The 25,440-nt window shown below is 45.0% G+C and overlaps 1 protein-coding gene across 3 annotated transcripts in view; it reads right to left on the reverse strand.

Annotated features, from left to right (window-relative positions):
• Nucleotides 1-3,503: 3,503 nt before the first annotated feature.
• The window catches only part of LOC135376141 (glucose dehydrogenase [FAD, quinone]-like), a 110,785-nt gene continuing 88,848 nt past the window's right edge, over nt 3,504-25,440 (reverse strand). For all 3 annotated transcript variants that reach the window (XM_064608719.1, XM_064608718.1, XM_064608717.1), the window contains one exon: nt 3,504-3,698. In XM_064608719.1, the coding sequence (XP_064464789.1) occupies nt 3,542-3,698 (157 nt within the window). In that variant the 3' untranslated portion in view covers nt 3,504-3,541. The remainder of the gene's footprint in view (nt 3,699-25,440) is intronic.

Genomic DNA, 25,440 nt, shown 5'->3' on the forward strand with positions numbered 1-25,440 from the left:
TTTAAGCGCACCCCCACCCCCACCCCCACAAAAAAAAAGGAAACTTTTCCCCGGGTTTTCCGAAGACTTTCCAAGTGAATGTTCACACTTTCCCTTCAAGTAGGCCCAGGGCGCATGCAAACCCGCCTGTCTCCTACTTCTCCCTACTGTCCTCTCGTATCTGTCTACATCTGTACGCCACTCACAGCCACAGTTGCTTCCTGGCGTTAACATGGCAATCAGAAGAAAACTTCCCATCATTGGCATGGACGGCGATCGTAATAGCCGCTAAGCGATGGGAGCTGGTTCATGAGGGAGGGTTTTTCGGTTTCGGATTTTGTACTTTTCAAAATTCTGGCAGTCAAAATCGGGTTATAGGTTTAGCTGTGGTATGCAGGGACACACCAGCTTTCGTTTTTATGTTGTATTTCAGGGCCAAATAATGAAATATCGTATGTTTGTAATTGGTCGGACCCCCACAACGCACAAAAAGGCACGGCATTTGGAAGATGTGTGGGTAATTTCGTGAAAATTAAATGATGGCCCTCGCATGTGGAATGCTAAACTACGCATCTTTGCGAATACTCTTTCGGTCATAAATTGATGCACTCACACAACCCGAATTCGTGCCACGGGGAATAATTGCGTGGATGCGTATTTTCCTATTATTTTCATTGGGATTGCCTCGCTTTGTGTTTCTCTAAAAACTCTTGCTTACGAAGCTTGCGAAGCTTACGAAGCTTGGGAAGCTTTGTAAAAACAACTTTATTTGAAAACATATTCTAAAAGCCGGCTTAACACAACGATCAAAAACAAATAGTGTAAACGTTTTGCCGCCGATCCGAGTGGCGTCATCAGTACAACAGAGGCCAAAGACGGGCACATTAGACAGCCCGCCACAGCAGTCGCAAAATCTGTATCAAAGTGCGTGTTACTGCGCATGGAGCAATCCGTGCCTCTCCATTGGTCGGACGCCACATGTGTTCGGATATGGTTGCCGGAATTTCAAAACGGCGCTTCCTCGCCTGCGTGCTGCGTACTCTCTCGGCGGTTTCATTTGAAATTTGAACGGTGGACGCCAGGCGGCGGTATCTTTGGTTGGGAGGCAAGTGGTCGCCGTCTCTCCGTGTATGATGGTGTCGTTGATCGTGTTGTATTGTTTCTTGACACAAGCATCGGTCTACGGACAGCCAATCGGATTTCGAACTGAAGTGCTGTAGTGAATTCTGGCTCGATGAACACGTTCGAGCTCTATCAGAATTGCATAGCGGTGACAAGAAAATAGATTCATGAAGCAGCATCATTTTATGTTTCACGTATAGCACGCAAGGACATGATGATCAAGAGATATGGTGCGCAAGTATGTGACAGTTATTCGTTGTTGGGAATAGGCTGTGTCGATATGCGTATTTGGCAAGTTTGAACTGTGTTGCAGTGTGCCAGGCAGCGCTACGCAATGGACTCAGTACGCCAAATGCATGTAAGCGCGTCAAGCTGCCGATTGTGCCAATATATGGCTCAGATAAATTTCTGTTCACTACAACACTTTTCACAATTGCTTTGGAATCACTGAATAACTTTACAGCGTGCATGAAAGCTAATAGATTTTGAGGTCAGGGGTAGCCGGTACGGACCAGTATGGAATGCAGAAGTCAACAAGAGCCAGAACCGGTCCGGCTGCGAGCCGGACGGAAAGACTTCTGATTGGACGATGTGGGAAGCAATCGCTGCATTCTCATTGGCCGTGTGCCCAGTGTTGTGTGAATTTTCCTAATATGGGCTCAATGGGGCGTTGCGGAGGGTCATACACATCCGATAGGGGGCCACGGTTTGTACGTATTACAGGCTGATGCGTCACGCCTGATGAACCAGGACTCTAAGAAATTTCTAGCGCCCCTTAGGCAAAGAATAGTAGCCTAATTCAGTTCTGGTTGGAGTAGCAATAGTATCCCTGGCAACGTCCCCTGTGTGCTCTTTTAGTCTTGGCCCACGTCTTTTGTCTATCTCGCCAATGTAGGTTGCATCACAGTCTATGCACTCAACATTTTATACAACACCGCTTTGTTCATGAGCCGGGGTGCGATCTTTACGTTTTCTGAACGTTGCAAGACATACAGCACTCGCTTCCACTCCCTTATCCGCCAATGAATTACGTCCTTTTGCGCTTCGCCGCGACCAGCCGCGATACAAATATGTAAACTGAAACCAATTAATTACTGCTAGAAATGACTCGCTCCCGTGGCAGATTTTTCTCTAAAAGGTGTCCACTGAAGGTTCGAAAAGGTGACGAACCCATTTTAATGCCGACAGCGCCCTGCTCTAGAAGTTATGTTTCTTCTCGAAACTCGTTTGAATTTTCATTTAAATAATGAGCGCCTCCCGCTCTTTCCCACGGTGCGCAGCTTGTAGGCGGTATTGGACAGGTACTTGTAAAAAAGAAAGTTCTTCGATTGGTCCTCCGGTTCGTGAACTACTTAGCTCGGGGATTTAACTGAGATACCCTATAGAAGGTTTCCCGCGGGAGTGAGTTCCCGCGGGGACACTCCGCTGTATATTGTTCTTGGAACAAAATAGTATCTAATGCTATGTACATGGGTGACTAGAAGAGGACTGATGCTGCCTAATCCAGCCCAGCAACGCTCTGCGCTCAAAGCTCTTCTGACATTTCTGGGCACCATCGGACTTCGATCGTTATTGTGAAGGGGCTCGTTATTTTATTCCCCACATTCCCACCGGCAATCGGGTAGAGTATCGCCTGTGGCGATGAACCCAGAAATAAAGTTTTAGTTGTTGATGCTGCTGCCTCTCGATTTTTTCTTTTTTTTTCCAAGGAGAAAATGTCTGTAAGGTTATTTAATATATTGAACATAATTTACCTATACCTAAACTCTTAGAAATGAACTTCACCACATAGCACGCTCCTAGCCAACCATCATCCCGAATGACAACGTTCTCGCCCCTGATTTGTTGAAAACGGGAGGCGGAGCCTATTCTGTGCCATGCATAATGTGCACAACATAGGCTCCGCCTTCCGTTTTCAACAAATCTAGAGCAAGAACGTTGTCATTCGGGATTATGGTTGGCTAGGAGCGTGCTATGTGGGAAGTTCATTTTTAAGAGTGTACCTAAGTTGCAGCAGGAACATGAACAATGTCAAGCGACCAGATCGTGAGTTAGAAGGAACAAGTAAGGTTAGAAACATATAAAAAATTGTTTGAACGAGACTTTCGTGTAGCAGTCTACACGTCATCAGGTGATGATGAAGTGATGGAGTGTAGACTGTTACACGAGAGTCTCGTTCAAATATCTTTTTTTCTATGTTTCTAAGCGTTACTAGTTCGTTCTAATTCATATACCTACCTAAGTTAAGTGTACCTACTATTGGCATCTCGACGGCAGGTAGCGGTCTATCCATATCACATAGTTGGAGAGGTGCTTCCATATTAAATATAGCTCCTTCAGCGAGTTCTTACATTTCGCGTGCTCACAACATTCTCATAACCGTTTTCACTGGAAGACAATGCTGCGACATTCTTCACTTTATTTTGAGTTACTGCTAAGATTACATAGAGTTTGGGTCGTAGAGTCCGTGGTCTTGCAATATCATAGCGGCTCCCTTGGCTCCAATCATCATGGCGGGCACATTGGTGTTTCCCGAGACTATATTAGGCATGATTGAGCAGTCCACCACTCGAAGACCCTTGATGCCAGCAATCACACTGTGAGACGATAAGCTGGTCAAGCAAGCTATTACTCGGTTTAGTGTGCCAACTGTACATTAAATTGCGCTCCTTTTGGGGGTCACCAAGGGATTTGCACTGGGACAGCGACCGAGAGCGTTGACGCACAGATGGCAGCAAACGTTATGATGTGGTCAAAATTGGTGGGCAGGTGACCCCCAGGAACGTAGCAAAAAGTACAGTTGCATGGAAGAGCTTCGAGGCCTTTATCAAATATTTGCAAAAATCCAGGCTAAGTGTAAGTTGACGCCAGTATATGAACAGGGTAACCTGTTAGGCTAGGTAAAAGAAGTACGCCATACTCTTAAACACCGTATACCGCCTATTCCGCCTGTTTTTATTTGCCGTATTTACCCAATTTTTCTCGAACATCGACCCGATATCGATCTGCATCCGATATCCCATATCGTTTCGTTCCTTCGATGATTTCCCATTCCTTTTGGGTTTGCCAGTTCTGCTGTGAAGGAACATCAATCGTCTATACAAACTAAAGCTTATAGAGTGAACACGATCGATGCTTGAAGGTCAGCTACGCCGATTTCCCGATGTGTTAGAACGGTTGTGACATTCAGAACGAGCACATCCAACTACCCCCGAAACGCATCTTCGTTTATCACTTTTGTCTTCCTATTACGAAAATTAATTAATCAAAGAAACCAAAACAAGCCATGAGCGCAGCCATTTTTGTGACGTAGATGGGAAAAACCTGCTCCATCTACGTAGATAGAGAATCGTACTTCTGATTGGATGAAAGCTGAGGCTTTCTCTGACTTCCCTGGCGTCAACTCCCGTTTGCGAGGAAATCCAGTTATGGCCGCCGGCTACGATGAGCGAAACGCTCATCGTAGTCCTAGGTAATCCCGAGAACTATTGAACGATGGAAACAACAACTGCCATTCAGCTGCCATTCACGTCGACCCGTTTGCTGCCTTTACTACAAGTGCAGGAATGGGAGCGATTGCGCAACAACGTGAGACTTGGTGGTCATTTGAACATATACCTACAGGCTGCAGAGGACTGGTCTTCAAAGAAAAAAGACCGTATTTCTGCCCGTGCGCATCGTGCGATTGCCAGGCTTGTCACACGAGATACATATATTGTGCAGCATCGTAGTGTGACCGCAATGAACGACGTAGGAATGTATCGTGACCATTCGAACTGCTTCGTTCAGCCATTCGTCGGTTATATGAAAGTGGTCATTACAGTTGCCCCGCACAAAAACTGTTGGATGTATAATGTAAAAAACCCCGAGACTAGGGAACACGAAGGGACAGACACAACACGAAGTCTCAAACACAGCTGAAAATTTTACTTCACAAAACAGAAATATATACAAACAGAAGGGAAAGGAACACCAGTTGAGAACAAAATAGAAGGTCATTTCGGGGGAACGAGCAGTCTGTTCAAGGCCGGACCGAAGATTACGGAAGGTTTGCTGACACAGTTCCCACAAGAAGTTATGAAAAGTGTCTCTCTCAACAGTCTTCTGTGTGGGTCCACTTCGGATGCCTTTACAATTGTTTCATCCCATAGAGGGAAGCAATCTGAGCATTCTTCCAAATGTTTTGCAATTTCAGAGTTTGAGGCTTTATTTTTTACTTTTAAAGAATGCTCTCTCAAACGATCATTTAAGCAACGTTTTGTCTGGCCAATATAACAGAAACCACAAGCTAAGGGGATCTGGTAAACAACGTTTGAAGAACAAGGGACAAATTTATTCCGGTGATTCTTGCAAAAAACTTCAGGTTTGGCGAAAGGCGTGAGGCGGTCAAGACGGAAGTTGTTCTTGAAAACGATGTTGATTTGAAACTTCTTCGCAACGGCTAACAAGTTGTGAGACACTTTGTGAAAGAAGGGGTTTTTTACATTATGCATCATCTTCACCAGCTCGCTTGCTTCCTAGCCATTTTTTCATTGTTGGATGTAGTTTTGTAGTGTGTTGGTTATCTTGTAGAGCGCATCGCGGGATGTAGATCGAGAGCCCTTATACACTGAAAAAAATTTCTGTAAAATAACGGAGAAAAAACAGAGAAATTCCCTGTAAATGGGTACAGACTCTTCTGTATAACCATTTCACAGAGCATACTCTGTTTAAGAACTGCAGCGAGCACGATCGACGTTTGTCAGCCATATTGCAATCAGTTCAGCAAAAATGCGATCGAATCAAATATTTTTTCTCCCGCTTCGACACGAGCGTGAGATTCGTGGAATCGTCGTCTGTTGACCGTGCTCTCACAAACGTGGGCTCACGAACTGCGGTTTCGAAAGTTGGCGGTTGGCGCTCTGCTGCGTAGCTGCATCTCTCGGCTTCAGGTGAGCAGCTTTCTTGTTGAAATTGAATCCCATTGTCATGGTCAGTAGCAAGTGCACAGTGCTAGCTTTTTGATACCGGAACAGAAGTTCCACTAAGAGTGTGTGCCTGTGCGGAGACAAGTAGTGTTTGTCGTGTCGTACAAACAGAAACTGTTTAGGCCTAACTTCACCAATGCATGCCATTTATACTCGCCGCGTAGTGAAGTCATGTGGTTGAGCATAAAACGACACGGCGATATGCTCAAACTGACTGCATCGGGGTGCATATCAATTCTTGACGCGGGTATGCTTGAATGTGTACGTTATTGAGCATGTTCCTGAAGGCAAGTTGCTGTAACGGCAGTGGGATGATTGTGCGTGCACCTGACCGCGCAGTCGGAGTTGAGCCAAGAATATGTGGTACGGTGCATGTTATCGTTTGACCCAATCGGTGTCTCGTTCGTTATTAGATAACAATACCCACAAGAGCGAACCGCTCCTCTTCACCGTGATATTCGTTGTCGGCATCAGCTTACACAACTGATGGCTCACAAGAGCCTGGCGTGAATGAGAACCCGAAAGTTATGATGTTCACATTTCCTGTGCGGCGTTAGCAAACTGTTGGATGCGTGAGTGTTGTATTACAAGCGTCTTGAGTAGAATATATGTGTTGTCCTCAAGCAGAATGAAGAAAAACGTACAAGTGCAAGAAATGGGCCGCTCCACGCCTGTAGCCGGTGTGGAACACCGGGGCAACCATATGAATATTAACAGCTATTTATTTCCTTGCTACCATCCTGAGTAAAGGGTGACATTTGAGACGTTTCATGCACCTTCAGAGCACTGCGAGAGAAAACACCGTCAAAAAAGGAAAGTGTCCGTCAGTGAATGTGAGTAGTGCATCGTTGTGCTTTGAAGAAAGTGCAAATGCTGTGTGTAATAATTGTAATCGATTACCTAATTGATACTCGAGAGGCTAGCAGTTTTTCTTTGAATTATCAGCACACTTTTATGTGCACATTCAAGGCAACAACACTAATAAGTGTGAATTGAGCAAAAGTGATGTTTTTTGTTAAGCAGCTTTCAGCTTTTTCAATTATGGACAACATATCCGATAAAAAAATAGTTTCAATTCATTGGAGCTGTGGCACGTCAAACTTCACACTAATTGTTGTAGATGCTGCTTGAACCTGATCATATAGCATTGCAAATCAGGAACCTTATGCAGGGAGCTAATAAGCAACCGTGGCATTCTTCCTGGCAGCTGACCAGCGGATTATGATTTCCTTCCTTCTTGATGTGTTTTGTATGTTTTCATACATGTCAAGCTATTTCTTTTGGAACACAGTGTGACTCGCCTAGTAATGAGAAGCAATTAAACTACTTGTAGCTCAGCTACTAATTAAACTACTTTTCTTGTATTTGAGTGGTAGGTACCCTTACTCTGCAAAGGGTAGTTCAAACCGAAGCGCAGCTAATCACTATTATTTTAACAGCAAAAAATACTTTAAATTTCTTTGCGTTTTCATGACTTGTGAGAGACTAACATAGGGTTGATTGTTTTGTGCAATCATGGCATCATTCTGTTAAGTGTCCTAAGAGCACCTTTGCACATTGCAGATATTTCCTGGGCATCAAACTGTCTACAAAATACATGAGAAGTCGAAGAGCAGCCATGTGAGTGGATCAGCAGCAAGGGCGCTCTCTTTGTTCATAAAACTAAAAGACTTCAAAGCAATGAAGTTGGTTCTTACCTAGATTGTACTTGTTGTGCTCACCATCGTGAACGGGTGCAGGAAAACACAGAAATGTAGCGACAAATTCATGAGAAACACATTTAGTGCAGGTAATTGATGGCAACACAAGACATTTCCTGCTATTGTGAGCTGGCAGTGAGAACATACTAAGTACCTGTCTTGAAAATTATCATCAGAAAGGTAGAGGAGTCATGGTTGTTGTCGTGAGCTGTTCTGAGTATTCTGTCATTGGTCTGTCTGAGCTCTCCATTGCACTCGTTCGCCATGCTGATAAGCTGCATACACTATATTGTACTACCACTTTTGTGATATGCAGGATGGCATAGCAACATGTTATATAAACATTAATGTGATTGTTACATATTTTAAAAGAAAGGAATTGCATGAGGTAGCAAGAACTGTCTCAGCAGAAACGTGAAGGAACTGCTGCAGCTACACACAGTCCCAGTCCCAGTACCTACGTCAAAGATTTGTAACAAAGGCATGCGGCCAACAGTATTTCGCTCCATTATGTCTCCACGGCCTTAGGTACTGGGCTTCATTTCTTATGAGCTCTATCATGATGATCTTTGAGCAAGCAGCTCAGTAAGTTACCCAGTCAAGGCCACTTAAGGCCCTGTGCCATGGCTCGAAAGAGAAATCCTGATGAAATTACTCGGCGTTGACTCAGGCATATCGATCATCACAAGCTAGGAAAAAAAACTGAAAAACTACATGTCCCCATCTGACCTATTGAGCATGCTTTTGCTCCCCATGCGACAAGAGGAGGTTCGCAAGCTGAGCCAAAGTAACTGCAGGAGCACAGAACAACAACAACGACAAAAAATGCAAAGGAGAGAGGGTAAGATTGGGGGGTGTAATTGGCGACAGATATATTTGATGCAGATCAGCATGCAGCAACCCTCTTTTCTGTGGTGCTACCCTGCAAACTTTTTCATTACCACTTTCCCCCTAGGTTTGTGTAAGTTACTCACAACCCCTCTCTAAGCACGGATGGAGTGAAGGCATGCTGAATTCGCTATGCGCAGAACTGCAGAGGTGCCACAAGGCATCATTTTCTGGGTATCTTTGCCACTACTTGGTTCATGAATTATGATCAGACTCATGGCAACATGGAGTAATGTTTAGATGGGCTTCGTTTTGGTGCCATGCAAATGTAGTCTTAACTACGGAAATTTCTTTTTTGATAAATGGTGTGATAATAAACTTCAGAAAAAATTAATCCTTCTGAAACATCACAAGGTGACAAAACAAAATGCGATCAAATACGAATGACTGCATGTGTCTACCTAGGGACTTTTCTTGTTGTTTTCTGATATGGGTGCCTGTCATCTTACAGTGTAGCAGCTTTTTCTTCACGTTTATGCCATGGCCATTTTACAATATCTTGCCTTATCGTTTAAGACGCATAACAGTATGAAAAATGAGGCTTCTGCATTGCCTTTGTGATTTTGTTTTCGGTACAAAACATTATCTTATTTGGAATGTGCCTGAGAAAGTATGCTCGTTCATTCAAGCTAACTTTCTTTACCTATTTAATGATATGTTATATTTGTGTGAATGTGTAAAATGCTACATAAACTTTATCGTTCAGAGCAGGGAACTGTTTTTACATTTTGTTCGTTGTCAATATCACACAATTTGTTTACTTATTGTGTACCTGAAAGAGCATGGCGCAGTTCTGCTGCATCTGCTTATTTAATTTTAGACAAATTTGTGAATGCACCAAACGAGCATAGAACAGTACTTGTCAGCTTTCTAGAGCAGAAAACTGTTGAAACAGCCAAAGTTCTACTGTGTTTTCACTCTTCCGCTCAGGACAGTTCTTTGATCCATAATGGGCCAGAGCAAGAACGCTAGTTCATTAACACATTTCATTGATTTAATTGTACAGGTTATATGCCATTTAGTGTAACATTGCCTTATTTTGTAATGACTTTTCTAAAATGGTTTGCACACGTGTCAAAGCCATCTACTTTATTGTGCTAGAAAATATGTCAAACTTAATAACTCCTTGTTGATACAGTGGTTTCAGTCCCCTAAATTGTCATTATGATTGCCTACTCAGTGTCTTTGTGCTTGTGACAAAACCAAGATGACCGTCTCACTTCGCCTCTCCCAACAGTCTTCCCCAACCCGTAAGACACCTGGGCAGGCCTCAGGGTCACACCTGGCTTTGTCTAGGTCCACCCCGCTGTGCTTTGGTCACGCTGGCACAGCTTAAGTACTTTGTCTCGTTGAAGGGTTGAATGAAAGGGACGCGCTTCCGCATAGCTGTTTTGTACACAATACCGAAAATCTGTGAGCGAATACATGAGCGAATACATGAACATCTCTTGTTCAACATGAAGGTATTTTACTTCCCCATCTGTCTAGACGACGGGAGCCGTGTTTTCTGCAACAAACTGGAGAAGCACCTGTCTCCAATTAAGAGGTCATAGATGAACAGGAAATGCCAAGGACAGGGGGAAAAACAACTCTAAGGGCTAAAAGCCATTAGAAGTATGTATATGTTTTTTTTTTTTAGTATTCAGGGTCGAGCAGAACAAGTCAGGGGAGAGGGATTTAAAGAAAGAGAAAATAAAAGAACAGGAGGGAATAAAAAGGATAGTGGTCTTTGTGTGGAGAGGCAGCCAGAAATGTAACCCCGAACGTACGAGCCAGGACCAGTTCCGTTTTCCCGCCAGATTGCAGCTATCGTCCTAAGTGTATATTTCCTATGTGAAGTGAAGTGAAGTGTTGTGCCTTCACCCAATTCGGACTCGACCATCGCATCGCAAGCCAACTTCCTGAAGTTCAACCAGTCCACGTCTGCCATCATCCATCCGACAGCTAAGACTTTCACTTGTTCTCTTACAAACTTTACCTATTATCGGAAGCTTGCATCAGATTTATCTGTTAGTTGACGGGTTAAATTGTAGCTGTTGCATCTGTTTACATGACTAGTTGTTATAAGTAAATTTGATGTTGTTGTTCGAACACTTTTCTCTCTGTCTGATCCAGTGTTGCTTTAGCATGTGTCTTCGGACATAGGACAGTCCGCCCAATTCTTCTGTTTGTCCTAGCGGTGTTGCATTTCCTAACCGTGAGGGTCAATATCGACTGCCGGTGGAGAACGCTCATCCCTCCGAGATTAAAACGGAGGTGAAAGCCCACTTGGTGCTATCGCGAAACGACCCTTATACGATGGCGGGACCACCCCCTTTAGATGCATCCTAACTTTCGGTGACAAATAAAACTGGCGTCCGCGACAGGACGGGCTGTCCACACACATCGAGACGGAGGGAAAACGTGAAGCCTGCCTATCATGAGAGAAAACGTGCATAATTGAGAGTGCTCATGCTGATAACCGAGTAGAGGAGGGGTGTACTTCGAAAATAGTTACCGTTTTTGTGGAATAAGGGTGAAGGGTGCGAATTGCAGAAATGGAGACAGAAGTCACTGAGAAACTAACCGCCATGGGAAAAACCCTGGGCCTCGACGGCAAGGAGCTCCTAGAGTGGGTCAAGTTAGAGCGGGACAGATTCCGCGAGGATCCTTTGGCGGAGCGCGAGAAACGCAAGGAAGAGGCAGAAGCTGCAGAAAGGCTAAAACGCCTAGAACTAGAAGCATCAAGCAAGAAACTGTTAGAACTTGAAAAGGAGAAAGAATTACTCCTCCTCAAGACACAATACAGCCAAGGCGTAGGAACGGGACACGGTCCGATTGACTCGGTTCGATTCCAGGGGATAAGCCCTCACAAAATGCTACCTCATTTTGATGATCGGAAGGACGACTTAGATGCTTATCTGGTCAGGTTCGAGAAAGTGGCAGAAGGCCAAAAATGGGCGCGAGATCAGTGGGCAAGTGCCCTCAGTATTTGTCTCACGGGAGAAGCGTTAGCGGTTTATGGAAGAATGGCCCCAGACGACTGCGTTAATTACGACAAAGTGAAACTCGCGTTGTTACAACGGTTTAGGATGACCGAAGATGGGTTTCGAGAGAAGTTCCGCAACTCAATGCCGAAGGATGGCGAGACAGTCGCACAATATGTCGCGCGCTTAGACAATTATTGGGAGCGTTGGATTGAACTCTCGCATACAAAAAAGGGGTATGATGAAGTAAAAGAACTGTTACTAAAGGAACAGCTGCTAGCTCACAGCTAAGAGAAACTCACCTTGTATATGCGGGAACGGAAGGGAGAAACCCTACAAGAACTCATGAAAAGAGCGGAACAATACGTGGAAGCGCACAGTTTGAAAAATTTTGGGAAGAAGGCGACCGGGCCAAAAAGCGAAAGCAGAGCAGTGGTAGAGAAGAGGCATGAGGCCGGAAGTAAACGAATTGACAACACAGAGAGGGACCGTCCACACTGCTATTTATGCAATCGGGTTGGGCATCGACCTCAAGATTGTAGGAGCGCTACCGGAAAGCCACCACCACCCAGATGCAGACGATGCGGCAGGTTAGGACACAGTACTTGGAATTGCCGGTCTCGAGTCGAAGAGCAGCCTAGGCCCCCCCTAAAAGAAACCCAGAAGGAGTCGGTGTCACTATGCGTGCAGGAAGGGTTCGTGGAGCTAAAGAGCGGCGCGAAGATCCCGGTAATCCAAACAGCCGTATACAGAGACAAGGAAGCCTATGGCGTAAACAGGTTGCCAGTAACCGAAGGGAAAGTCGGGGACAAGAGTGTGAAGGTTCTCAAGGACACCGGGTGTAATACTGTCATTGTGAAGAGGTCTTTGGTGCGGGACGACGAACTAACCGGATCTGTACACCCAGTCTTCCTCGTAGACCACACAGTGAGAATGCTCCCTGAAGCTGATATTTTTGTTCAGACTCCGTTTTTCACGGGGCAAATTAAGGCCCGTTGCATGGAGAACCCGATGTATGATTTAGTACTTGGCAATATAGAGGGTTGCCGGAGTGCGGAAGACCCTGATTTACACTGGGATAAGGCCACAGAAACTCCTACTGTGGACGGCGTGAACATAGCTCCGAAACAGACGAGCCCCCAAGACAAGCGATCAGAAATAAGCAGCGAGGAAGAACGGCTATGTACTAGGGAGGAAGCTGCTGATTTAGAGGCTGAGGTACACGCGGTTGTAACCAGGCAGCAAGCCCAGAAGACGGAGGCTTCCTTTCGGAAGTTAAAAATTCCGGACTTAGCGATTACACTAAACTCAGATGATTTTTCAAGAGACCAACGGGAAGACGCGACTCTACAAAAATGCTTCGCCGAAATAGGCATTACACGAAGAACACGAAGAAATGGCAGTGGAAAAACCAGCTACGTGCTAAAGGATAACAGGCTGTATCGTAAATGCGCAGCAGACTCGAGCCGAGAGGAGGTGTTACAGTTAGTTGTGCCCAAGAAGTACCGCAATTCAGTGGTCGAACTGGCTCATGCTGGTATGATGGCAGGACACCTGGGAAGCGGTAAAACAGCAGACCGGGTACTGATGGAATTTTACTGGCCGGGACTTCAAGCCGACGCAAAACGCTTCGTGGCTAGCTGCGACATCTGCCAACGCACCACCCCACGCGGCAAGACGGCCAAGGCACCGTTACAGAAGATGCCGGTGATAGACACACCATTCAAGCGTGTGGCTATCGACATCGTTGGTCCTTTGCAGCCACCGTCCACAAGAGGGAATAGATACATATTGACGCTGATGGACTACGGAACACGTTTCCCTGAAGCTGTGCCGCTGCCTAGTATTGAGACTGAAAGAGTGGCCGAAGCCCTGGTCAACATATTCAGCCGAGTGGGAGTTCCGGAGGAAATCCTTTCTGACCGCGGGTCGAACTTCACTTCAGAACTAATGAAGGAGGTAGCAAGATTGCTGTCACTGAGACAATTGACGACCACCCCTTATCACCCAATGACCAATGGGCTGGTTGAAAAGTTTAACGGCACGTTGAAGACGATGTTGCGACGGATGTGCGCCGAAAGACCAAGGGACTGGGACCGTTACCTTGCTCCCCTGCTCTTCGCATACAGGGAGGTGCCGCAAGAAAGCCTAGGATTTTCCCCGTTCGAACTACTATATGGACGTCATGTTAGGGGACCACTGACAATTTTGCGTGAACTGTGGGTTAAAGAAGAAATCGAGCCAGAGATAAGGACCACATATCAGTATGTTTTCGACTTACGAAATAGGCTTGAAGAAACGTGCAAGCTCGCACATGAAGAGCTTGAACGGGCATCCGAACGTTATGCCCGCTATTACAACGCACGAGCACAGGAGCGCAGACTAAAAGCGGGCGATAAGGTACTGCTTCTGCTGCCGACAGACTCAAACAAATTTACCATGCTGTCGAAAGGTCCGTTTGTGATTACTCAACGGCGGGGAGCTGTTGATTATGTTGGCGATCTGGGTCACATGGCAAAGATTTTCCATATCAATATGCTCAAAAAGTATGAAGACCGTGGCGCTGAATCGGCAGAGACACCTACACAAGTGGCAATGACCGTTGTAGAACTCCGTGACGAATATCAGGACGTCGAAATCCCGGAATTCAATTATGTCCCGAAGGAAACATATCAACATGTTCGTATCGCGCCATCTCTAAGTCCCAGTCAGGAGCAGCAGTTGCGCGGCCTCATCGGAAAGCACAAGGGAATTTTCTCCGACGTTCCGGGAATGACAAATGAAATCCAGTGTGATCTTCAGTTGAACACAACTCGCCCGCCCGATCACCACGAGGCAATTCCCTCTACCTTTTGCGGTTCGACAATCTGTGGAGGAAGAAGTTCGAGAAATGCTGCGAATGGGCGTTATTGAAGAGTCGAAGTCACCGTACAACTCTCCCACGCTTCTCGTCGAGAAACCGGACGGCACCAATCGACTTTGCATCGATTTCCGACAGCTTAACAAGCACTTGGTCGCCGACGGAGAGCCAATCCCACGAGCCGACTGCGTACTGGCAGAAGTTGGAAGGCACAAGTACTTCACCAAAATGGATATGACTAAGGGCTACTGGCAAGTACCCTTAAGCCCAGAGTCCAAGGAACTGACGGCATTTTCAACATCAAGGGGACATTATCACTTCGTCACCATGCCATTTGGCATCAAGACTGCTCCAGCAGTATTCGCGAAGTTGATGCGACGGATTCTGGATGGCATACTCCATGTGTACCACTACTACAACGACGTGCTGATAGCGACCTCGTCATGGGAAGAGCATCTTACAGCAGTAAACAGGGTACTTGAAAGGATTTCGAGGGCCGGACTGACAATAAGGCCCACCAAGTGCGAGATGGGGTTCCAACAGCTCCCATTCCTCGGCCATACGGTGGGAAGCGGAAACCTGTCCCCACAGGAGGCCATACTTCAAAGGATTCAGGATGCGCCGAAGCCGAAAACCAAGAAACAAGTTCGATCATTCCTGGGATTGGCCGGATATTATCGCGATTTTGTGCAAAACTACGCATCACTAGCCGCACCACTCACAGACCTCACAAAAAAGAGAGCCAAAAACGTAGTCGAGTGGACAGAGGCTCATCAGGCAGCCTTCGATGCCCTCAAGCGTGCGTTATCTGAGCCACCGATCTTGAGAGCCCCTGATTTCCAGAAACCATTTGTACTGAGGACGGACGCTTCAGACGTAGGTCTGGGTACAGTACTCCTACAGGAGGGAGAAAACGACTTGCATCCCGTTGCATTTGGAAGCCGCAAACTGTCCCCGCGAGAGCAAGCATATTCGGCAATTGAGAAAGAATGTCTCGCGATTGTATGGGCAATAAAGCGGTTTCATATTTTCCTATATGGCACACGCTTCACGCTCCAGACAGACCATCAACCTCTGAAGTACCTTAATGAATCTAAGTTCCTTAACATGAGGATTTTGCGATGGGCTTTAGTTCTACAAGAATACGATTTCAAAGTAGAATACATCCGAGGACAAGAAAATGTGGGAGCAGACTACATGAGTAGAATTGAATAAGTTGGCCCCAATAGTGATACTGATACCCACATTGTTTGTGTATGTACTGTGAGGTAATGCAGCGTTGACAATTGTCCCTATCGTAAAATGAAATGTGGTTGTGAACTTGTATTATTATGTATGACCATGACACCGTCATGATTGTGATTCCTATTGTCCTGTGTATTATATGGTTAATATGTAATTGTAATGTGTTGTCGTCGAATCACGAATACTATTGTGTGTTGTGATTGGGAGTGATGCAGGAAAGTGACTGCAAGTAGTGAATTGCCGTAAAGGTGTATATATAATAATAGTGATACAAAGTAGCGAATGTGATTTGTTTTCGTCTATACCAGCAGTCATTCACTCGCATACGGTGCGTTGCTTTTATTGGCCATTGCTAATTATCACCCCATGTTCTAATACGTTACTGCGGGTGATTTCCCCGACATGTGTGTGACTTTTATGGTAAACGTGTCTTATGTTTGTTTACGTGAATTGAGTGTTCCCATATTAGTCGCTTGGTCGTGGCTGCCATATTGTTTTGTCGAGGTTCATGAATATTGAAATTTCCTCTTCAAAGGAAACAATATTCTTCGGGAGGGGGTAATGTAACAAAACCAAGATGACCGTCTCACTTCGCCTCTCCCAACAGTCTTCCCCAACCCGCAAGACACCTGGGCAGGCCTCAGGGTCACACCTGGCTTTGTCTAGGTCCACCCCGCTGTGCTTTGGTCACGCTGGCACGGCTTAAGTACTTTGTCTCGTTGAAGGGTTGAATGAAAGGGACGCGCTTCCGCATAGCTGTTTTGTACACAATACCGAAAATCTGTGAGCGAATACATGAAGGTATTTTACTTCCCCATCTGTCTAGACGACGGGAGCCGTGTTTTCTGCAACAAACTGGAGAAGCACCTGTCTCCAATTAAGAGGTCATAGATGAACAGGAAATGCCAAGGACAGGGGGAAAAACAACTCTAAGGGCTAAAAGCCATTAGAAGTATGTATATGTTTTTTTTTTAGTATTCAGGGTCGAGCAGAACAAGTCAGGGGAGAGGGATTTAAAGAAAGAGAAAATAAAAGAACAGGAGGGAATAAAAAGGATAGTGGTCTTTGTGTGGAGAGGCAGCCAGATATGTAACCCCGAACGTACGAGCCAGGACCAGTTCCGTTTTCCCGCCAGATTGCAGCTATCGTCCTAAGTGTATATTTCCTATGTGAAGTGAAGTGAAGTGTTGTGCCTTCACCCAATTCGGACTCGGCCATCGCATCGCAAGCCAACTTCCTGAAGTTCAACCAATCCACGTCTGCCATCATCCATCCGACAGCTAAGACTTTCACTTGTTCTCCTACAAACTTTACCTATTATCGGAAGCTTGCACCAGATTTATCTGTTAGTTGACGGGTTAAATTGTAACTGTTGCATCTGTTTACATGACTAGTTGTTATAAGTAAATTTGATGTTGTTGTTCGAACACTTTTCTCTCTGTCTGATCCAGTGTTGCTTTAGCATGTGTCTTCTGACATAGGACAGTCCGCCCAATTCTTCTGTTTGTCCTAGCGGTGTTGCATTTCCTAACCGTGAGGGTCAATATCGACTGCCGGTGGAGAACGCTCATCCCTCCGAGATTAAAACGGAGGTGAAAGCCCACTTGGTGCTATCGCGAAACGACCCTTATACGATGGCGGGACCACCCCCTTTAGATGCACCCTAACTTTCAGTGACAGTGCTACAGTTGTACTTACCGGGCCACAACTGTGACCCAGTGAACTTTACTGTTCCCTGTCGGCACAGAAAGACTACAATAAACTTGTCTGTACTTTGTCTTTTCGGTCACAGGTGCATGACTGTTTATGTGTGCAAGCACGGGAAGTTCTCCGAATTTAAAAACTGCAGCTGAAACTTTTTTTCGTGGTTGCTGTTGCCCATGCCGAATTTTCATGCCCAGGCCTGGTCCAAGACTACTTTCTTTGAGTTATCTGCCCGAGCGATGACCACTCTGTGAATGCGCAGCCCGTCATAAGCTAGACTTTCTCCATGACTTACTCGCCCGGGCTGCTCCCGAACGCTTTATGCATGTCCCGTACCCGGCCTACACCCACAAAACCCATGGCATTCCCAATGTGAGCTCTACTTACGGAAAGCGGTCTAACGTGCTCATTGTTCTGGGGCAAAATGTATCCTCACTTAATAGCATGTCGCAAAGATAATAGTCTTGGTCTATGTGTAATCTGACAGCTCGATTTTGTGTACAGCATATCACATGTTTTGCATCAAAGCATGCTACAAGGTCACACATGTTTGGATCGGTGGCTTGAATGTTTTGGTGTACAGCATCCCAGGCACGCAGCAATGGCGAAGGGCAAAAACGGTCTCTCAGTGACCCTTACAACCTCCACTCCTCAGGTTCTCCATTGACTATATGAACCTCCACAGAGAACTTCCGTGTGGCCAGAATACTTACAGAGCTTTCCGGTTCTGGCTGCTGAAACCTCTGTATTAAATATCCATGGCGATTGCTTTCTTTCACATACATGTACACAGGTACAATGCGATATGTGTACATATATATGGAGAAAGAAAACAATCAATACCCCATGGGCATTTAATACGGGGGTTTCACCAGAACTGGGAAGCCCTGTAAGTCTGTCCACGCGGAAACGCTCTGTTATAAAAAAAGTACGGATATTCTGTACTTTTACCAAGTTTTCTGTAATCTGCACAGTGCTTCTGTAAATGCACTGAACAGAAATTCTGTAAAATACAATAAAATACAACGGATTGCTCTGTAATCAAAAAGTACGGATATTCTGTACTTTTACTAAGTCTTCTGTAATTTTCACAAGGTTTCTGTAAATACTATGAACAGATATTCTGTAAAATAAACAGATCGCTCTGGGCGTTTTTTTTTTCAGAGCTTTTTCTATAAAAAGAGCCCGATATTTTTTTCAGTGTACGTATTTTTTACATGTTTACTTCAGGGTGTGCATTGTTCTATACCACACAGGCCATATTTCATGCGTAATAGTTTCGCAAATAAACACGTACGGGTCGGTCTCATAGTGCTTTTGAGTTAGGCATAGTGTCTTCAGATCAGGGTATATGTATCCTGATTTGCTGGGCCATACAGATATTATTAAGGGTAGTGCAACATTTCCCACTACTTGAACCATGCTAACATTGCCAGATTAAGGAACATTACACTGCGCTGTATGTTCCACACTCAGTTGTCTCGCGACGTAAACCCCCAATTATTATATTGTCTACTCCACATGTTCAACCAGGTAGCACTTCCCAAACCCTAATTTTTTAAACATGTGCTTGAAATTGCACAACTGCTACTCAAGTAACTCTGCCACCAAATTAGTCAGTGACGAAAGCTATATATACTTTATCACAAATTTAATAACCTTGGTGGAAATGGTTGATGCTGCCCTCTGCCTTGTACGGTGCACTTACAAAACGGTTGTACGGTGCAGCAAAATACACAGAGTCCAAATGTTTTCCTTGTCCACAAAGCTGCCTTGGCCTGTCAAAGCTGAAAGACCCTTACCAAATTGGGGAAGCCCGAGCTTGCAGCGCAGCTGCAGCTTGCAGCGCATGAAACTGCAGCGCTCAACGTAAATAACTGCATGCTCAGCAACTAAGGTTGGTGATACCGAAGACCTAATATTTCTAGGTTAAAAGGAACAAAGGAGAAAATACCACTGCGGCATATTAATGTTGTTTCAAAAGTATAACACCACAAAATCTGTGAGAGTCAGTTGGTGTATTTAGTTATGTTGGTCACCTCCTGCACCAATTTTTAACAAGGTTCAATTGCGTTGCTACCAACCAGAACCTAAGCCTGTCCTAGGATCTAATAATAAATAATAATAATAATAATAATAATAATAATAATAATAATAATAATAATAATAATAATAATAATAATAATAATTTAATTCAATTCAATGTTTATTTATACTTGTGTCTAGTTAAATAATAATAACAGTCCTGCCTAAGCCCGAGGGAGCGTGTGAGCAGGGACTGGAGTCAGCAGCGGTACGCGTCAATACCCACAAGATAACGGGAAAAGGTGCTAAACGGAGGTCATGGAGAAGAAAAATACAGAGGGAAACGGCACAGTAAATTACAACTTTAACAGTAATAGTATTTTTTAACAGACGCTTTAGCTGTGATTTTGTACTTACTGTTACAATCTCTGGAGGTAGGTGATTATAAATATATGGCACGTAATAGCATCCAACAATAATAATAAAAATAATAATCAATAATAATAATATCTATCTATCTGTCTATCTGTGACCTATATGGACCTTCAACACTATTTTGGTCTAGGTTTCACACGAGGCTTCTAGTGAAATTGGAAGCTGCTCTGTAGAGCTGACAGGAGACTTGCAGAGTAGATAATTTTTTTTATTTATATTTTCCAAAGAACACGTAAAAAAAACAATGTGCTGTACCACCCTGTATTCAAAGAAATACAAATATACTTTGTTTTAGCTATGCGCATGTTAGCAGATTACAGGTGACCGATGACACACAATGGGCGTCAAGGGTGAGAACACAAGAATGCTACCACTGCAGGCACTGTCCTGAAATTCGAAGTCACCATTTGTCAGAAAACAATGACCACGCACAGCCTAAGGATAATATTGAGCTCCTTCCATTATTCTTTTTATTGACAGCATGTTGGCTACCATCCAGTTCATGAAAGTGGCCTTTATCGTTGAAAGAACTGTTCAACAGTAAGCGAGCTGGTGATAGTGTCCATGATGGCGAGACCTGAAGAGGAGATACAAGAAGGAACATACACACACCATTTTGAGACATTGTGTATGTCCCTTCCTATCCCTCGTCTCAGGGTGTTTCGTTTTGGACCTTCATGATGTTTCCTTCCGGAAACTTCACATATTTTTATGTAGAATTGTGAAGGTACAGCAAGCCAGGCATTGTTAGCAAATCACACAGTACTTCAAACAAGAATCCATAGATGGTACACAGCCATCTTCAGCATTGCACACATCTATGGGACATGTTAATCACTTTGGAATGTCACAGACATGTCGTGGAGGCCGGCACATGATCAGTGGTGTTGAACAGACAACTATTTGTCATATTTTAGGCACAAAAAGCAGTTTTTGCACCTGCATGTTGAGACAGTTCTACCTCTACATACTTTGCTATGACACAAATATATTAAGCAAGAACTGTACTCTCTACTTTATTATGGTTATTAGTCAACACTGCCAAGAATGTGGGAACACAGTCTTGTACCAACTACACTCTTCAAAATGACCTTCACACACCACACATTGTAGGTCAACGAGACTCCAGAATGATGTCCTTTCCCTCCCATTTGGCTGAAAACATTTTGCTACTACTTTGCATAAGGGGAAGTTCGTACAAGAAACGCACATGTTCCTTTTTTGAGCAAATCAGTATTCAGAGCGTTACCATACTGTGGTGGGCCTGCAGTGCATTGCGTGGTATAGCACACACTGTAAAAAATTTCACCATAGAACATGTCCCCCGTTCTAATGACAGTCTTCTCCAGTTTTTCAAACTGCCATTTCCCACAGTGCTTTATGGTATGACACAGTACTTCGAATCTTTACTGTAGTTTACTGGTTGTAGCAGAAAAAGATACCACCGTTTCCGATCACAGGACGCAAGCCATAAGTGCTATACGGCAACAGTACATGCTGCTGTCTAGCAGTTGTTCGTGTTTGGACATGGTATAGTGTAGAGCCCTGCACCATCCGCGGATGGAAGCGGATATCCGCGGATATCCGCAAGATGCTTGCGGATTCGGATGAAAATTCAGAACTTTCTGCGGTGTGCGGATCGGATGCGGATGGCGCGAGGTCGGATGCGGATCGGATGCGGATACGAAAGCAGCGGATCGTTAGCGGATCGGATGCGGATATACCGCGTGCTATAATTTTTCCAACAGCAATTTATTTGTATTGCGCTGCGACAGCGAGCGAATGCTCGGGTTCACCTTTGACCATGCACGGCCAAGACGGGAGAGAAGGCATTCTGGCGTCTCGAACCGCGCTAGCACCGACGAGGTAGCGTTCCACGCGTTACAGAAGGCTCTCCGTAACGCGTTTGTTGAAATGTTTACCTTTGCTTGACGTCGTGAGTCGTTCCGTGACAGCATGGAGGCATCCGAAATTATACCAACATATGCTTCCGGCGGTCTTTACGCGTCCTTCGAAACGTGCGGATTTTGCGGATCGGATGCGGATGGTGCGTTTTGGTCAGCGGATCGGATGCGGATGTAAACCGTTGTGTGTGCTGCGGATGCGGATCGGATGCGGTAACGGTTGCGCGGATGCGGGTCGGATGCGGATGCCAAAAAACTCATCCACGCAGGGCTCTAGAGTGCATGCAGGGTAAATTCCATGGTTAGAATATCCAAACGTGAACAACAATTAGATTACATGATGTAGAATGCTGTATAGTACAGTAAAACCTCGAAAGTCGGACACCTCCCTACCTCGGACAACTCCCCATGTCAGACAAGATCTCATTGCACGGGCAGGCTGCCATTGAAACTACATGGGGACGAAATTCTCTATGTCGGACACCTCCCTATCTCGAAAGTAGGACAGGGTTTTTCCTGCTAAGTCGGACAAAACCCTGGCCAAATTGCCCGAATCTCGGCCCATCTTTGCACCAAAAAGACCTAAAATGAGCCAGTGGCCTTGACTTTTTTCCCCTATACTGGTGTCAGCATTTTGTTGTTTTAGTTTTTCGAGTCCAAAAACAAGTGCTGTCAGTCTACATTGTCATTCTTTGTGTGAGCACTTGTCTTCGGTTTGTATAGAGCCTTTGAACGCGCACTGCACCAAAGCAATGAAAAGCGGGCTGACGCTTCAGAGAAAAGCCCTCATTGCTCGAAAAGCTCCAGAGCTAATGGCATTGAGTGGAATCTGAACGGAATTGAATATACCAAAATAAGTAATAGTCAGTGAAGAGTGGGTAGAGGTACAGCTTGGGACAAAAGTTTATGGAACACGGCACTGGCGTATTTCTTCATGTGAGCGACCCCCTGCTACATATCAAGAAGATATTGAATAAGAAACGGGTGTTCGGCTATTCTGTCCATCGATGTCCATCTCTGTCCATCTCTCAATGTGTGCGTCCACCTCTGTTTGCTGCTAGGGTGTCGCTCAAATGGAGAAATGTGACAACCCCGTGTTCCGTAAACTTTTGTCCCAAGCTGTACCACTACCACCAGGTACCACTACCCGGCACCACCACCAGGCACCACTAAGGACCATAAATTGAAGAAACGGGGCATTTCTGGCAACTCAGCTATGATCTTTTCCAATTTTTGTTTCCCTCATATTCTGTAACTCGGACACCTCTATAAGTAGGCAACGCTTAGGCTGCACCGCGGGTGTCCAACATAGGAAAGTTTTACTGTATTTATGTCCCGTGTCATGTGACCAAAAACAATATGTGCTTTTGATCATGCTGCACACCACAGGCGAAATTAACTGCGTGTGAGGATAACAACATGAAACCCGAGGCGCGGAGGAAAAGGCATGACTTTACGATCTCTGTGTGAGTTGTTTCATGTTGTAATTGCATACCAGCTCGCCTGTACCTGAGAATAGGTTTGATGCATTCTACACGCACCTTAGACATGCAGTGTGTGGTGTGTTGTGATAGTAATGCCACTGCCAATTGAAAAATAATGCTCCAGGTGGATTGTTTCGGTACAATCTTGAACTAAGCATACCAAGGGGTAGGGCATTTCCGTGACAGGTTTACCTGGAAGTGAGAATGTAAATGTTAGCTGAAGTCAATGTGTGACTAAAATTATCAATGTACTGCTGCAGATCATACTAACAATAGCACACAAGATGCTCCGATATGTTCTGCAGGAATGTCTCTGTACTCACAATATTAGTACAGCAGCTACAGAAAGGCATAAAACAAGTTTTTGTATACACGATACCATTTGAATGCAACACAAGCTTCTACTGCGATGCCAGAACACAACAGCGGACAGATTTACCATACTTCACCTGAGAAAAATAATGTACTGTTGCACACATGATGCGGTTTGAATGTAATCCTGAAACTTCTCGAAAAACATAATTTATGAAAGAAATACATCAATTGGAAGATTTCGATTTACCTTACTGAAAACTGAGAAAAGGTATGTGCTGTTGCACACATGAACCTGCTTGAACTGCTTGGGGGCTCTGGAAGAACACCTTATTTGTGACCAAAATACAACTGCTGAGCCAACATTTTAATTTATATCTTACTCAAAATACACAAGATGTGCTGCCGTGCATATGACACGATGATATTGCTTAAATGTACTCTGAAATCGCTGAAGTAAGGACACAAACACCCCAGGCATGGTTGCTTTAAGCTAGCGAGCAACAGCAAGGGTATACGAACACAAGAAGTCAAGCACAAGTGATGCAATGCACTTGATTCATCAGAAAATGAAATGTCTCAGTACCAGGTGTCACAGTTCCGTCAACAAAAACAGATGAACTTTGAAGGGGCGTCTGGTTGGCACTGGTGACATCATTCAGCTTGAAACCCAGACGGTGCCCAGGCAGCACAGTGTACTGAAAGTCGAGTGCAATAGGCGTGGACGGGTGGGTGGAAGGCCTTGAACAGACTTGTGAAACTAATGAGCATTGGTAAGACACATGCCGTCCACCCCTATTGCACTCGACTTTCAGTACATTGTGCTGCTCGGGTGATAGTTGAGACGTGTAGTGCAAGCTTCTCGGTGGTGCCAGAATGCCTGCGAAATCATTTAACAAAATAAGGCAATTCCAAATCTGTACTGAGAATACACCCGCTGAGGCCTAATCTCTAAAGGATGAAGCAGTAACTGACAGATAGTATACTTTTCTTTTCTATGTGATGACATTTGCACCGCATGACTGACTTGTCCAACATTACGCGTCTTACCTTTATCTGATGCCTAGTCCTGCCCCTGCTGCGGATAAGGTTGGCACAGCATCCCAGATGAGATATCTTCGGCTTCGTGTGAAACAACTTTCGCATTGCTTCTGTAACATTCGTATGAGCGAAATGAACAGATCAAATCGCTGCTTTCGAAGGTGGCACCCAGTCGGAGTTGTAACCGATTGTTGCAGTCAATAGCTTTTTCTTTCGCCTTTCGGAAAGTTGTGGTTTGAGACATTGGAACTGCTTGCTGAAGTGTTCTTGCAGACGGGAGCAAAACGCTCACGCATTCTCGGCACGCAGCACAGAACACGAAACACACCAGGAAGTTTGTACTGTCCTAGCAAATACTTTGCAGTTGAAGGAAGCAAAAGTCACGTTCCTCGTGAGTTCAGTGAAGTCCACAAATATACTGGCTCCCTAATAGCGAACTGTGCATCACTTCCCCAATGTCAATCTGCGCAGCAGACGGCTCGGCAGAAGAAACCGGCCGGCTTGACGGAAGAAACCAAGCCAAATGTCATGCCAAGCCGGAGCCCGGGCAGACCACGAATGTGTCGTCGACACAGGGTTTGAACAGGGTTTTTGGCCACAAGACGGAATGTCAGTGAAACTAAAAATTCACTCTTTCGAAAAACCGCGAGGAGTTTGGGATAACTATTTTGCACACATAATTCAGTGTTCCCTTATGAACACATCGTGTGAGTGCCATTCCATTCTATAACACTCGAAAATCGGCGTAGCTGAGCTTCGAAGGTTCGCAACAATCTCGGCGGTCTCATTCAGTGAGTTATAACAAGAC

The sequence above is a fragment of the Ornithodoros turicata genome, unplaced genomic scaffold, assembly GCF_037126465.1.
Source record: "Ornithodoros turicata isolate Travis unplaced genomic scaffold, ASM3712646v1 ctg00001046.1, whole genome shotgun sequence".
NCBI classification, from domain to species: Eukaryota; Metazoa; Arthropoda; class Arachnida; order Ixodida; family Argasidae; genus Ornithodoros; species Ornithodoros turicata.